This window comes from Condylostylus longicornis, unplaced genomic scaffold (assembly GCF_029603195.1).
Source record: "Condylostylus longicornis isolate FDR11 unplaced genomic scaffold, ASM2960319v2 ptg000163l, whole genome shotgun sequence".
In the NCBI taxonomy this organism is placed as follows: domain Eukaryota; kingdom Metazoa; phylum Arthropoda; class Insecta; order Diptera; family Dolichopodidae; genus Condylostylus; species Condylostylus longicornis.
In genome coordinates, this window is record NW_026578131.1 from 769,474 (window position 1) to 787,291 (window position 17,818).

At 23.4% G+C, this 17,818-nt stretch overlaps 1 protein-coding gene across 5 annotated transcripts in view; it reads right to left on the reverse strand.

Annotated features, from left to right (window-relative positions):
• The window catches only part of LOC129616216 (synapse-associated protein of 47 kDa), a 93,664-nt gene extending 76,062 nt beyond the window's left edge, over window positions 1-17,602 (reverse strand). For 3 of the 5 annotated variants that reach the window (XM_055531731.1, XM_055531733.1, XM_055531732.1), the window contains exon 1: window positions 16,939-17,602. In XM_055531731.1, the coding sequence (XP_055387706.1) occupies window positions 16,939-17,138 (200 nt within the window). In that variant the 5' untranslated portion in view covers window positions 17,139-17,602. The remainder of the gene's footprint in view (window positions 1-16,938) is intronic. The other 2 variants (XM_055531728.1, XM_055531730.1) reach the window with 2 other exon arrangements.
• Between the last annotated feature and the right edge of the window lie 216 nt (window positions 17,603-17,818).

Here is a 17,818-nt window from a genome sequence, read left to right on the forward strand (position 1 = left end):
TCTAGTATTGATTGAGTTTATTTTCGAGTAATTTATGAAATAAATGTACAATATTAAGTAGTTATTTTCTGTCAAAATTTTGTTAATTTTTATCGAAAACATACATATATGAAGAGGATGTTAAATAATATGTGTTGATTTGTCAATGAGAAATGAAAAATTGTTTACGAAAGTGAAAAATATGTCTTAACATGCAATGATAAATCAATGACGTTTTATTTAAGTTTGTGTTAACTTTATCAGCCTTCACACTTCCTGATATCCTCATAATTTTACATTTTATATGCGCTTGGCGTTATTGCGTTAAAAATATAATTTTAAAATTCGTTATTCTCAAATGTGCAAATTTTGAGTTATGTCTATGTTGCACTAAGCAATCTATATGAGCTTAAAAAATAAATTAAGGTTTGTGTATTGATTAAGGTTTTTATATGACAAATTTACAATTGCAGAGAGCATTAAAAAAATATTTTTGACAATAATGAAGGTATTTTCCGATAAAGTATTACCAGTGTGGCTGTATCATCTTTGATGTAGTTTAAGAAATGTAAATTGATTTAGAAATAGATTGTGTTTATACATAAACATAAAAAATGTACACGTTCAAAAACAAAAAAGAATCATTAAAAAAAATATTTGTTTAAACTTTTTTCTGTTTTTTTTTTCTTTGCAATCAAATTAAATTTGTTTAATCAATCTAGATTTTTCTAGGAAAATATCGGTTAACCCGGTTTAATAATATATATATATACAATATATTGTGTGTGCATTTGTGTGCATCTACATATACATATATACATACATGAATACTTACAACATGTATAAAGGCATATAGACACAACTAACCTTTGCATTTTCTTCTATATCATTTCTCTTTTTCATATTCTTTTCAAATTATTTCTTATTTTTTTCAATGTGCATGTATCTGTTCAATTCATCGAATAAATAGATTTTATTTAAATAATATATAATAAATTTTATATATCATTTTTAATATTAAAATATTTAAAAGAAGATTCTGACTTAAATTGCCTCGAATAATAAAACAAAATAAGTTAAAAAATCTGATGTGGTCAGGATACAACCGACACCGCAAGGCGTATTGTCTAGACTACTAAAAGTGTTGGACAAGATTATCAAAATGCATTTTAAACACTTTCAAACTTTATAGGCGCTACTAAGCTTTTATTAAACACACATTTAGAAAAATGTAAATTTGGTTCTTAGTAGAAGTTTACTTTACAAACTGCAGTTTTGAGTTATGGCTTAAAATAAGGTACTCATATAAAAATAAATAAATCCCAAAGTTGACAACGTCAGTTCATAACGGTTTTTAATTTTTTCTTTTCTTTGATTTGTTCTTGTTTTTTGAAAAATGTTTTGTGGATTTCAACTTTGTACAAAAAAGGTGTAAATTCAATTAATTTTATGCCAATTGCAGCAGCAGCATATGTTAAAAAGAAAAAATCTACTTAATCTTACATGCAAATCGAAATTGATTAAATTTTCCTTTTCGATTTGTTCTCAATTAAAAAGGGAACAAGCAAAAAAAAAAACAGAAGATAATTTAATTAAAATTTCTCTCTTACACCATCCACATACATACTTACATACATACAAACTTTTTAATTGTATGAAAATTAAAAATGTAAAAAAAAAATGATTGAATAATTAAAAAGACGGAGATTTAAAGCGAGATTGTGTAGACAGAGACACATAAATAATCTACTTTTCTTGTTTTTTCTTGTTCAATAATTGTTTAACATAATTTCCACTAGTTTTACTCTCAGTTGACTTGTATATCTATAATGAGTCTTTTGGGGTGACTGATTGATGTACCATTGTTGATATAATCTACTTACATGTGTGGAGTCTACCAGATAAAAAAGAATTTTTTTTCTTATCTATAACTTTTATTTGCTTTTTAAAAATTTTTATTTTGAATTATATTTTTTTTGTAGAACTCTTTCAATACATAGCAAATACGTAGATACTTACATATTGTGATTTCAACAAAATTTTTGAATTAGAAAGCTAGCGCTTAATTTGAGTATACTAATAGAATTTATCTTTAAAGGAAAATACTGAATCGATGTAAGCTTTATACAGAATATGGTATTAAAGCATTTCAGAATTAAGTATGTTTGGCTTATAATAAAAATATCGTAAAATTCAAACTGTAAAATGCCAATGATGTCAATCGACAGTTCATTAACGATCAGTTACGCCTAGACGAACATATGCAAATATTCGAACAACAACAAAGCTAAAAATATTTCTCAAATTAATAGAATTATAAATATCATCACTATACACAATTTAGATTATAAAATTATATTATAGAAAAAATTTATTTCTTAGCAAATAAATGTGCGTGGTACAATAAAAAAATAAATCAATTTTACATAAATTTTAAAATTAATATAAGTATAAATTGTATATGACTAAGATTTGAAATAATCTTTGATATTTTAGAAAAAAATTATGCAATAAACTTTCAGGCGCCTTCATTATTACTTTATGGTTTTATTAGCAATGAAGTACTTTATAAACTAATAAGTAAATTAGAAAAAGCATTTTTATGAGGAGTTTACTTGATTTTTATAAATGGAATAATTATGAAATTTTTAATTGAATGGAATAAAAAAAATTCCAATATTTATCAAATATTTTCATTATTAAGTGCAAATTAAATTTTCCTGGCAATGCATAGGTTCTGTTAAATATTAATAAAACACATAATCAACCAGAACAAAATTTTAAAAAGGGTCATTGTACAGTCTGTAATGCGATATTTTCTTTAATCATAGCAATTTTATTTTTTACTACAACCATTTGGAGCTCCGGTACATGAGAACATTTCCACTCCTTATTTAAGTTATTTTCTTTGAAATAGTAAACAATATTCGTTTATATCATACTAGGTAAGGGTAGGTGCATTGTACAGGAAAGGTCCCATATAATTTGAATTATCTGTCTAAAACATGTACAAACAATAGTTTTGCATATTGTCACAAATAATATATATTTCAGACCTTCGCAAATTTAATTGATTGGAGAAAAATTTTGTATGTATTAAAATTAAAGTTCGAAAATTTTCGGTTCCATAAATCTAGAGCAACCTTTCAGTTTTGTATTTTTTATATTATGAAATTGAATTTTAATTTTTTTTAAGCTTAAATATTTAAAGACATGTTTAAAATTTTTGAATGCTTTTCGCGTAATGCAAAACAAATGCTCCTCTTAGGATTAAAACGCAAATCGCATAAAAATTATCCTTATTCCTCTTAGCTATCTATACATTTCCCACATAATTTTTCTTCCTGAATATTCCTTTTAAATTTTTTTCGCATTTTAATTCAAATTTAATTCCGTTTCCCTTTATTTTTTGATTATTTTGCATTTTAGTTTTTCCTTTTTTATTTATTTTGTTAAAATGTTAAAGGGTTCAGATATATTATTCATAAACACCACGATACGAGTAGTATATATAAAATATTTATTTTTATATACAAGAATTTTATTTTTATATTAACATATATATGGTATAAGTCTGTTCAAAATAAGAATGCGTGTACGTACATATAGAAAAAAAGTATGTTTTTTTTTATTTGAAAATTGTTTAAGAATTTCAACATTGATTTTCCACCTGAGACCAAAAAATAATCATAAACAATATAATTTTATATTTATGTTCAGTTACCTATGTAAAGTATACTCTATACTATATAATAATATTATGTTAAATAAAGATAGGATATAATCATGTCATATGTGCTTGACGTTAACACATAAAGTATGTGTTAACGTACGAATACTAAAGGTGGGGTTTAATATCCACTCAGAATGTTTCAAATTTATATTTGGTATAAACGAAAGTTGTAAATAAAACCGAGAACCTTTTCTTTTAATTAAATTTAAGGTAAAATTCATTTAAAAAAAAGAATTGAAAAATGGCATGATAACACTGGAAAATGTTATGCTAAAATATTTTTATAATAAATTCAATAACTATAGCAGAATAGTCCATTATTTCTCTCATTCTCTTTTACACCATTCTGACAATATAAAGCATATAATTTGAGGCATATAAATTTAGAAAACTACGAACGTAACGCTAAAGAATATGACTTCAGATATATAAGTTAGCACCAAGTTCTGAATCGATTTAACAATGCAAACATGACTATTAAACTATGCAATCATGACTATATGTTGGTCACTTTCGATAATTAACGAAAAACTTTTACATCTAAATGAACAATTTACGTATTTGGTAAAACTATATGGTCGAATTATTCTCGCGTAAGTTATAGACTTAATAATTCGTACAATTTCCATGAATCGAGCAAATATTTCCAATTCAATATGATTACGTAAGATAAGATTTAAGGCTCTATATAGGGTCGAGTTTTGTTCTCTATTTTCTGTGATTATTAGCTTGCATATAATTTAAATTTAGTCAACTTTAATTTACGTTTGTATACCAATAAGTATATACATACTAGAAATATTTATTATTTTTTCATATCAACTTTGAATGATAACAAAAATAAATAATCCCTAAAAACCAATTTAATGCTAGCATTAATTTTAATTACCAATAATTTGGTTTTATTGTATTTATGCATATTTGTTTTTCTATCCATTTCCAGTACAATATGACGGTATTTTTTTTTGCATGTACATGACTTAAGGCATTCTTGAATTTAGGCCAAAATATTTTCATTTTGTTTATTTTTTTTTATTATTATTATTTTTCAGGACCCTTTTTCTTTTCTTTTTGTTTTTCCTCATAAAACTTTATTTAATAGAGCTGCAGTGATATAAAAAAAAATTATAATCTTTTTTTTTTTTTTAAATATACAGAGACACAAATATATACTTATATATAAAAAAAAAAGAAATAAAAAGGTTAAAAGAAATTTATCAAAACCTAAATAAATAAATAAAATTCACAAAAATAACAAAATCAAAAGTGAAAAATAACATACAGAAAAATAGCAAAATGGGGGAAAAACTAAACAGAACACAAACAAAAAAAAAACGGTAAAGAGTCATTTGTGAGTGACGAAAGTAAGTAGGCACACTGCAAACAATGAGATAACACGAAAATTATTTAAAAACCGTTTAGCAAAAACATATACAAATAGTTTGGTGTATTCTTTTTATTTTAGAAAATCAGCGTAACTACTTACATTATATACACATCCATTATGTACCCATAAAGATATATATATAATTTAACATATTGTAATGATTGAACTTATGAGTGTGTATTAGTTTGCAATGTGAACATTTTAAAACAGTTTTACATGTACTTAATTGCAGTATATTTTACCTAAGGCAACATACTAGAATTTATTTACCAAGTACATAAAAATTTTCTCTTAAACATTTGAATATATTTAATATAAATGATACGGTTGGTGTCATGCCGTATAACATAATTCCATTGTATATTTTATGATATTATAGACACACAATAAGTATGTTATAAATACATGTAGTACACGATGTAATTATAAAAATAATTTAAATATATGTATATATATATATATGTATATATGGAAATATATAATTAAACATTTTATTATATAATTTTATGCGAAAAATAGCCAAGCTTATTAATCAAATTCAAAGGATATTGTAAATGAGATTTATTTAGTTATCAAAAGGTTGATTCTCAATTTAATTTATGTATTTTTGAATTATAATAGCTTAACGATAAATTTTTCTAAAAGTTTTTACTGAAATACAAATAATTATTTTCAGTATTACTTACAGTATTGTTGAAATACAAACAGAATTCAATGAAAATTTTACATACCCCTAAATGCAGGCAATATTTTTGTAGAAAAATTATTTGCAATAATACTTTAAGACATATTGTATTTCATTCATTCATTTCGTTTTGATCTAGATTTAAAAAATCAAAATTTGAGTACCCAAATTTTAATAGTAAAAAAGAGAGGAATACCAAAAGATCTTGCATTCAATTGGTAAGTTTCAATATCTTAAACAATTTTTTAAGTTTATATTTATTGATTTTAAAAAAAAAGCACACCACGTGAAGAAGAAGTTTGTTCATTATAATATATAAATGTAGAATATGAGAAACTGCAGGCTTAGAATATACGAATTTGAATAATAAATAGAGAAAGGTGAAAATATTTAAATATGGTTTTTTTATTTTAATAAATAGATACTATATAATAGTGAAAATTCAAATTTTTGAATCAAAGGCAAAATATCTTTGGAATCACAAGTCTCTACGAGAAAAACATAATGTTACAATTTTATTGTAGTACTTATACTTAATTCAAAAATAATTCTTTTCGTCTTAATTCATGTAAAATAGATTAAAAATAAGAAAAAATTAATGTAAAAACTATATAAAATAATGTACAGGTGTTGCATAAACATTATTTTTCGTTGAGAGAAAAAAAACCCTTAATTTATAATTTCTTTAGGTTATTTTTGTTTTGCACTTGTAAATTTACTCATTCCATAAAAAATATTCTCTTAAATTTTTATATTGTTCTTATCCTAATACACTAATATCATAAATTACATTAAAAAAAATTGAAAATAAGAAAAAACAAAATGAATAAATTAAATATTGAAGAGTAGAATATCAACCATATTTTTACCTTGAATTTATAATCGAGGCATGAAAATCATTCTAAAATTTTTCCTTATCCTACCCAGTCTTCTTGTTGCTTTATACATTTGACTTACTTATATATACTTTTCTTTTATCTAAATTTCAACTGGTAATACTTTTGTTTTGCTTATTTATTATTGTTATTATTATTATTATTAAATATTTTATTTCTACTAAGCAATATTCTTAAATGAAAAATTATTATTTATGTCTGCAAATATATATATACAAATAAAAATACAATATTTGTTGTATACTTTTGTAAATTATACATATTTCATAAAAGTAAGAAAAATTACAGTCTTGCCAAGTATTTAGAAAATATTTTGAATACAAAAAAAAAGGCTGAAAACCAAACTAAAAAATATTGAACGTTAAAATATTATAGCTTTACAATTTAAAGTAGTTACTGAAAAAAGGCAATTTTAGCCTTTATAGGGTTATATTGAATTGTAATGCCAGTTTATTGCCAGGTTTTTTGCAATCAAATAAATTTTGAATTAAAAAATTCAAGGTGAGCAATTCAAAGTGAGATATTATAAAGCCATTTACTGGGAAAGTATTTTTGTTTTTTATAAATAAACTACAAGTAGGAGCACTTAATTTGGAAATAATACAAAATACGTAAAATTTGACCATTTAAAGTTTAATAAAAATAACACTAACGTAAATATTCATAACGAGTCTAGGAGACGTTTTGTAATGTTCAAAGTTAAATAACATGAAAATGGCTCACAGCACTGTTTTGCCTTAATAGGCTTAATACTGCTATGGAAGTAATATGAAGGTATTAAAAGTGAAAATAATGTAAGTTTTGTGGAATACGAAATATTTTAGAAGAAAAATTTTATGTCGTCTAAAAGACGCATGTGTTAGTAGTTAATTTATTTCCAAAATTTACATAGTAACACTATGTATGTTACTTATGTAAATTTTTAAAATAAATTAGAAAAAAAATATGATGAGCAAAATAGATGGCAACCCTTACGATTTATATTACATTAACTGAAAAATAGGTGAGAGTAACAAAGAGAAAGAATTACATCTGAAAATAAAGAGAAAAAGAATTTCTCGAGCGAGAACAACCAACTCTTAAGTAGGAAGATAAAATAAAATTTTTTATAAGAAAAAATTTCTGAAATTCCTTTAATATTTCTGAGAAAATTTTTATTAGTTTTTTTTTCAACTGTTTTATTTACTTTTTTTCTTCTATCTGTTATTTTGTTCAACATAAGTACATATGGTATTATAAATGTACGTACATATTTATTTTTTCATTAGCATAAACGTGTAGGTATATTTTTTTACACATATGTATGTATTTTGTATATAAGTATACAGTGTTTATGAAAAATATTGGAATTTAACAATATTATTTGATATACGAACCAAAAAAAAAAAAATGGAAATAATAAAATAAAGTTTTTTTAAGGCACGTTTATGACCATCAGATAAAAAGAAAAATATTGATAAAAATCACGTACAAAATTTTTTATTTATGTAAACTTATAAAATGTTTAATACAAGAACTTTTCAATAAAATTTTAGGTTTACTCGTATACTCGTATGTAAGAAATTTTATGCAATAGCACAAAAATAAATAAATAAAAATTTGTAAAAATGTAAATTGATTAATGTCATGAAATAGGCAAAAAATTTAATTTACATTTTAAATGTACATAGAGTTGACAAATGAACAACACACACTATGCTTTATATTATGAGTTATTTAATGTGCTGTTTGTTATTTGCTGTACATTTTTATACAATCTCATACATATACATTTAAGTACTATTTTTATAGTTCCAAATTATGTGTAGTACTTAAAAATCATTATTTGAACAATTTTACACTTATACATACATAATTTTTAGTATAATTGTTCTCATTTAGTATAAATTGTTCTCATAAAAATTTTCTGTTCAATTATGCAAAGTAATTATGCATTTCAAAATTTGTTTACAACTGCACACAAATACTATTTGCATTTAAGATACAGAGAAATTTTTATTCTGAACAAAACTTTGATTTTCTTTTTTTTTCTTGGTTGTAAAGCGTACTTTTGTATATGTAGCCAATTTACATGAATTTGGAATACATCCCTGTAATATTTTATCATACAGAAATTGTAATAACTGCAATATAGAGATTGTAATACTAAGTATATAAAAAAAAATACCAAATAATGAGAATTAGTAAAAGGAGTCCAAAAAAATTGATCCTTTGATTACGAAATTGCTCTACAAACTGGTTTCTTGTCTAACAGTTGAAAAATCGAAATTATTTTAGGTATGCGAGATGATTTTATATATTTTTATTATGTTATACCAGTAACAGTATTTTTTATAGTAACTCTCATTACATAAAATTATTGCCAAAGAAAACATAATAAGAGAATATATACATACATATGTAGTATTCATAAAAATATTATTCTTTGACTTCACAACAAAATTTTTAATACTATATAACAGTTAAATAACATTATTTAAGGAAAATTATCTTTTATATCTCATAGATTTTTTATATAAACACTGTAGTTATACACAAATTATGCTTATCAACCCAAAATAATACTAAATCTTTAATAAAGATTTACATACCTACATACGTATGTACATAAGTATATGCAAATAATGTGGTAAAAAAATATAAGTAATACGATGAAAGCCTGTTATCCAAAAAATCATATTTTTTTTATATGATTACCGTTATTTTGTATAACATTGGTGTTTTTTTTTTATATGCTTTTTTTTTGATCTCCAAAAGTCTAAGATTGTATTTAACTTTTCTTTTCATTTTTTAATATTTGAATTCCACTTAATCGGATAAAGGAAAATTTTAATGATTTTTTTTTTTACCTTTTCATCTTATTCTTATATTAATATATTAAATTTATGTATATGTAGAGGTATGTAACGAAAATAAAAAACATTAATATATTTTTATTACTTAACACCTACATACCAACATTCAAATATCAGTGGAATGAACTTAAAATATGCTTTAAGCAATCTAATTATTTTTAATATGTTTAATATATATATATATATATATATATATATATATATATATTTCTATAATTGTACATATACTCGTATATTCAGAATTAATGTAAGTATATAATATAGACACAAGTCATTGAAAATTTAGCAAATTATTTTATGTAATAAAAATCAAAAAGAATTAAAAGAAACGAATGTTAGGCTAAAAGAAAATAGGAAAGAAAATTTTCAAAGTTTAAAAATAAAATGTTTTTTTTTTGTTTTTTTTTTTTACTATAATTACATTTTATAACACTCATGTTAAAATGTAACATGTAAGCTGACAATATTACACACATACATATACAAATAAATTTTGCTGAAATCACAATTTTCCTTAAAATATATAAATTAAGGTTTTTTCTTATCTCTTTCTTTTTTCTACAAATTTTTATTGTTAAATGGACGTACGGAAGTACTGACCTAGGACAAGGAAACTAAAAGGAGGGGCGAGGTGTTGTGGGCGGAGGCTTGTAAGTGTCGTGTGGCCAGAGCTGTGTGGCCTTGTAGGGATGAGATAAGAAGAAGGCGTTGTTGGAATATCATAAGGCTGATTTCAGTATACTGCTGGGGTTGCTAAAACCTCTTGGGAAAAACCTCTTGGGGAAAATAGCCAAAATGCAAGGAGTCTCTGTAACGGATGTCTGTCAGGTATGTCAAGAGACCTTCTTCCATATCAGAGACCTGGCTGGGGGAGAGTATTTGACACGGCTAATTCACCAAGGAGGTTGACTGGTTCCGACAGATGGTTTCGGGGTTTGTATTACATGGCGAATTGTAGAGTGTTAATTTTAGGATTCTTCAGAGTATTCTTGTTAGATTAGTACATGGGCTTCACTTGGGTGATCGTAGACCGGTGTTCTCTCTCTTTCTACTAGTTCTACTATTATTTTTGAATAGAATACTTGGGAAATGTTGGTATCCTTTATAATTTAACAAAAAAAAAAAAAAAAAACAGTTTTATTGTATACTTTAATCATTTTGTTGGAAAAATATAATGTTTTTTTTTTAGAAATCAGAAATTCAAAACCTGTGAAATCCTTTTTCACAGCTTAATTTGTGTTTTGATAGTTTTAGAGGAATTTTTGAGGTTGTTTTTGATTATTTTTGCAATATTTAAAAATTTTTTATATATTTAAAAAACGGACGATAAACTATAGTCAGTTGTTTCGAAAAATATTCACAAAAGTATGCATTTTTCAACGTCGACATTAATTTTGTTCCATTTTATAAGATTTATTCTTAAACTACATATACATATATAGAAGCCGTTACATAATCTTAGTTATTTGAGTCGGTGGGGATATTTTTATTATTAAATAAAAAAAAAAATATGTAAAAATACAAATATTAAAATTTTTTTTTTGAAATTAATTGTCATATACAAATATTTTTAATGTTTTGCACTCGATCTCTTTTTTTCTTTCTTTCTCTTTTCTATCTTTCTTCATTTCTTATATGTCATATATTATGTGAATCGATATTTTTTAAGGTACTTTGTTTTGTTTTTATTATAATTTTTATTCACAAATGAATAATTCATTTAAAATAAATATGCTACATTTCTTTATTTTACACAAAACACCTTTTAACTATAAACCTATCCGTCACCCGCCGCCCAGAACTTGTATGTATGAGGATAAAAAAAAAAATGAATTTTTAATGTTTTTGAATGCGCATGGTAATTTTTTCGAAATTTAAAACCTTTTGGGACTCATTTTTTTTTTATATAATTCTTAAGTGAATATATGTTATTGGCACACATGATGACAGTGAAAACTTCGCGAATAAAAAAATGAAAAAAAACTTAAAATATATTGCATTACATAAATGTATTGATTGTTGCATTTCTGTAGAAAAAATTGTTTTTTTTTGAGGATTTATGCATATAAAAAGTTTGTATTACTTATTATTAAATAACTACAATTTTTATTTATTCTTAATCTGCAAAATGGTTCGTCTAATGTATATGTAGAGCTCCAGGTTTTTAAATAACTAGATTTTATATTGCCAATTTCTTAGTTTTAAACCAATACGAACTGAAGAGTCTTCCAAGTCATCTATATGAAATTCAATTTAATTAGTCTAATTTTAATAGAACATCTAAGTAAAGACTCCTTGTTCAACATTTAAACATGAAATTTAGAAAATAATATTTTTCAATTAACTGGATTTTTGTAATTTTCATAAAATTATATAATTAATTTTCCTCCTTAGCCAGTTTTACAATTTAATTTAAATGCTTGAACATAAAAATTCGCTCTGTCACCTTTCATATTTAAATTGCAATACCGGAAATTACATCTAACCTAAAAGTATGCAATGTGAATATTTTTAATAGAGAATTAATTATGATGGTGAAAGTCAGTTCATAGACAAAATTTGGCCAAATTTCATTATACTGAATTAAGCAGTTTTTTTATATAAACTTACTTTTATTTTATTGTGTTTTTCAATCAATATTGTTTACGTTTTGATTTTGAATGCCTATTTGTACCACCTACGATTTTCATTTATGATTAATTTTATTTTCCATCTTATATGATTCATTTCAAAAAAGTAAACACAATAATCAAAATTGTTACATTTAAAAAAAACATAGGGTTTACAAATAAACATAAAAAAGCGTTTTTTTTTACATTACGTAAATAAACTGAAGGAGATAACGAACGTCATCAAAGTATATTTGTATTTGTGGATAATGACTTTTACTTTCTTACTTTTCTAATTGAATTTTTTCTAAAAAATAAAATATTTGAAAAATTATGTTATTTGATTTAGAATGACATAGATTTTGTATGGTTGTATGAAGTTTTTACAATTACAGTTGCATTTAAAATTTATACTACAATATTGAGAAATACTAATAATACTGAATAATTAAACAACATAAATATTTTATTGCGAATTATATTCAAAATTTGGCTGAAAAATTTTTAACCTTTAACCTACGAGGTGAAATATTAATTACATATTTTTCGAAGTGGTAGTGATTATTTGCACCTCTCCACCAATTTCTCCCTAAGTGTTTTACGCATAATAACAAAATTAAAATGAGTAAAAGAACGAAAAACCGTATATGAAAGTACAGAGAGAATATGAAAGTGTGGGAGAGCAATACAAGGCAGTTTGAAAAAAAAAAAGCGGAAGGGTAAAAAATTTACTACCATCTTGTCGTTTAAAGTTTAATATTTTATTACGAAAATTATTATTATTATTTGAAACCACTAATTCTTATAATAGCAGAATTTTGATCATCTTATAGAGATCTGGTAACAGTTTTGAAAAGTTTTTTACATTATTCAAAATTTTTTTTTTAAAAAATATCGAATTCAAATTATAATTTTGGTTAACAATTGAAAATTTTAAAGAATTATTTGCCAAAATTCAATTAAAAATCTGCTTTTGTTCAGAGCTTTAAATTGAATTTGAATCGATTATTTGTGAACTGGTTTCTTATATTATTAAAAAAATATTAGAATTTGAATAGTCGCGCATCTGTTATGACATACATGTGCCGTAAGAGCAGAGTTTTTTTCACGCATGGTAAACTAAAATTACAATTTGTATGCCTTTTATTCAACAAGATTTTTCTTTTGATACAACAAAATCTTCCTATATTGGAAACTCATTTTCTTATTTCAAATGAATTATAAAATATCATCAAACAATTTTGATGACAAACCTGATCTAATTAGAAAACGTTTCGTAATGATTAATAAAGAAAATTTCTATAATAAAAAAAATTTTTTAATACCAATCTTAGCATTTCCGAATTAAATTCAAATTAAATTGTAATATAGGTACATACGATATACATACAAAAATATATCAAATCCAAAATTTATTAGATTATCGTAATATGGTGTACTTATATATATTTTCAATGTTTTTTTTATTAATTTTTATTTTATGCAAAAGGACCTTTCCTGTAAAGCATGTCAAATTCATTAAGAATTTTTTTTTATTTTCTTCGAATAAGTATAATCAGTTTTTTTTTGGTATTATTTAATTGAACATTCTTAAAATATTTTTACCTTACATATTCTTGTTAAAACATAAGAAGTGAAAATATAATAAAAAAATAATTATACCTACATATGTATATATACATACATACATAAAATATTTGTACATAAGAAAAAATTAATAAATAAGTTAAATACATACATACATACATACGAGTATACCCCAACATAATATAACTATTATGATATGATGTATAACAGAAAAAAACAACAATATTTTTATATAATAATATGCTATTTTTTTTTTTATAAAAAATGTTCATCCATGTATAAAAAATTTTTTATTCAATTTAGGGCAAGGATGACGTTTTATTGTATCGATCGGAAAATGGCTACGACGACTATGTGCAAAAAAAATCAGAAAAACGAAAAAACAGAAAAAATAAATAAAAAAAAACGAAATGAAATAATAAGAAAAATAATTTCGAATCGAATAAGTAATTGTTATATGTACATATATACAATAATAAGTATATATAAGAAAGGACAAAACTATATGCTATATAAAAAAAATTTTTCACATATGTACATACTTATATACAAATTAATAGTATGTATGTATGAATGTATGTACATGCAATACATATAATTATTATTATCATATTGTATACATGCCTATGCATATATATACTAAATATACTAATTTTATTTCAATATACGTGTACAAAGAAAATTAAAATGTTAAGAAAACATAGAAAAAAAAATGTATAAAATTTTTTCCATTGCTTTTTTTTCTCTTTTTTTTTTGTTTAAATTAAAAATAAGCCCATATCAAATGTCAATTTATAAATCAAATGTTATTGATATTGATGATATTGAAAATAATGATTAAAAATCAAAAGTATATTATTAAAGTACACATGTATGTATGTACTTATAGAAATGTGTTATACATAAATTCCTTCTTAACAGAATTTGTAAAAAAAGAAATTTTTTATTTCATTTTTTACAATTTAAAAAAAAAACATTTTCGCAATTTTTTAATGGTTTTTTCTCCATTCCCCTTTTCCTTTTCAAAAGAAGTACATGCATATATATGTATGTGCATAAAAACTAGTGTATATAAATACTATTTGAGTAAGTACTCATGTTTATGTATTTATGTAACACATGTATAATCCTAAATATCTTTTTTGAATTTTCTTTGAACTACCAAATCGGACCATTTTCCAATATATTGCTTGTCCTTTATAATTTTCCCGTTTTTTTTTTTTGCAATTTATTTTAATAGCAAAAAAATAAAAAATAATCTAGTAATCGTATGTGTTTTAAAGAAATTTGATTTTTTTTTTATTATTTTTGACTTATTCCTCTATTGCTTTTAGCATTTTTTTAAGTTCACATTTTAAATTACATATGTACACATTAATATGGATGTATGTATTTGTATAATTTAGTATATATTATATAAGTATGTATTTATATATTCTAGATCTTTTATATTATATACTTAAAGAAATTGAAATGACACTTATTAAAAAATCAAATATAAATAATTATATAATGAATATAAACTATTATTCTGTTATACATAAGCTATTTAAGCTTAAGTATAGTTCTAATACTAAACTTAGGGTACTAAAATCATTACGTACAATGGAATGGATGCTTTTTAATGGCTATAGAATAATTAATATGTAATTCCATATTTATTTAGAAATATAGATTTAAGTGTGTATATAATATATTCGGATTATATGCATTAAATAAATATATATGTATATATTATATACATAATTATATAAATAATAAAATAGAAATTGGAGAAATTTATACAGTATGTAGTAAATGAGAATTAAGAAAGGAAAAGTGCTTTAAATGCAATGATAAAATATTATCATTATGGATTCATTAAAGATTCTAACCAAAAATAATAAAAACTTATTTGTCATCGTGGAAAAACGATATAATTTCGATTTTTTCTTCTTATTTAAGGCAAAATATTTTATTTCAAAACTTGGACAAACTTTAAATATGTTTTCATTTTTTAGAGATACATAAGTTTTATCTTAGCTGCTAAAGTTAAGACATTTAAAATTTTGGGGATATTAATTCAAAAACAATATTCTCTATCACGATTTATCTAATAATTAAAAAAATTGTTCTACATTTTTTTAAATAAATTAAATCAAAAAAGTATTGTATTACTCAATCGTCAATTTAATGGATTAGTTTGAACAATATTTATTATTTTGCGTAAAAGAAAATTTTAAAAAAAATTTTATATTTTATTTTAAAATGTTTAAAATGTGTAAAATCTTATATGTATATGAAATTAATTTGATATTTATTAGTATAACAATATTTTCCGGATAGATACTTAAATTTTTTCAATTTCCTGTTTTCAAAATTTTTGAAATTTTATTGTATAACTATAGAGAACGACAAAAAAGGGAAAAATAAAAAATACAAAAAAAAAAGAATAAAAAAAAGAATGATTCATTCAAATTAGAATCAGTAGAAGAATCATTTATTTTCAAAAAAGTGAAACATTTATAACGGCCTAAGTTTACAAGGACAATGGTAACATAGTCCTATCATGTTATAAGGAAGTCATGGACTATGGAAACATTTACAGAAAAATGTACGTATGCAAATGTATGTGTACACATAAGTAAATAGCATATACATTAAAAGCAAAGTTACAGATGTATAAAAATTTCTAAAAAAAAAAAAAAATATGATTTTATTCATTTTTTAATTCCTAATTTCAAAATTTAAAAGCAAAGCTTACGCGAAATACTTAAGGCAACTAAATGTATTGAATTTGATTTCCCTATATACATACCTATACAAATTGATTTTTAGTGTGGAAATGCAACATACAATATTATTATGTATTTGGAAATATAGTATATACGTACAGAATGTATGTATGTACTCAAAATTTTTAATGGGTACAGAGTGTTTTCAATTAGGAGAATGAGAGTGCGCAAAATAAATTTTGCCTTTATATTATTGTCTATACTAAACTAGAATTTATTTTTACTCCGAAAATCGATTTTTCCGCACACAATCGTAAAATTCGAAGGAAAATATAATTTTTTTTTTCTGTATATCCTTGAAGAAGTAAAGTTTTATACGTTTTTTTCCTCTTCTTCTTCTTTTCATATCCGAACATTTTTTTTTCTTCAAATTTGCGATTTATTATTACAAAGAAAAAGGTTTTTTTGTTTTTTTAATTGTTTTTATACTGACCTTTTTTTATCCTCTTCACCTTCAACAGGCGGTTCTCCTCCTACTGCTGCTGCTGCAGGAGCTGGTGCTGCTGCAGGTTCTGGAGCAGCAGGAGCTGTATTTTCTGATCCAGGTGGTGGTGGTGGTACCTCTTCATCGTGTGGTTCGCCTTTTACAGCGCCCATCCATGAACTAACTTGATTTGTTAATCCCGAAAACATAATTACCTTAATTCAGAGATTTAATATTTCTAAAAATTTTACAAAAAACTTTTTTGATCAAATTGTTTCCTAATTAAAATAATCTCCAACTATTATGCAACTAGATAGTATATAGATAAAATAATTGATATACACTTATGTACACACAATATGTATTAAAAGGATTCTTTTTTTCTCTCTTGTCACTTTATACAATATAGATTTTTCCAAAAAATTTTTTTATTATTCTTTGCCAACACTACAAAGAATCATTCAAGTAATTACGCGTACGCGATTTTAATTAATACAAAAATAATTTTAAATGCCAAATTGTAAAAATCAACTGAATATAAAATCAATACAGAGAACCAAAATTAATATATCAATGATATATTTTGATAATTTTATTTTAAGGAATTTTTCCTTCTGTTATCCTAACAAAATGACGAAACTCTCCTTCTGTACTGCGGATTTAGCTTGACAAAAATTTTAATGTCAATTCACTATTTTATTTTCGAAATTAAAAAGCTGAGTGGGAAAGCTTTATTTTCCTACTCGAAATTATTTTTGACTTTTTTTTATAGCTGTATATTTATGCCCAATAGACTTTTTTATAAAAATATTTCAGCACATTTCACACAAATTTTTGTAAAATATAAGTTGTTGTTTTTAAAAATGTTATTTTGGGCTACGAAATTGGA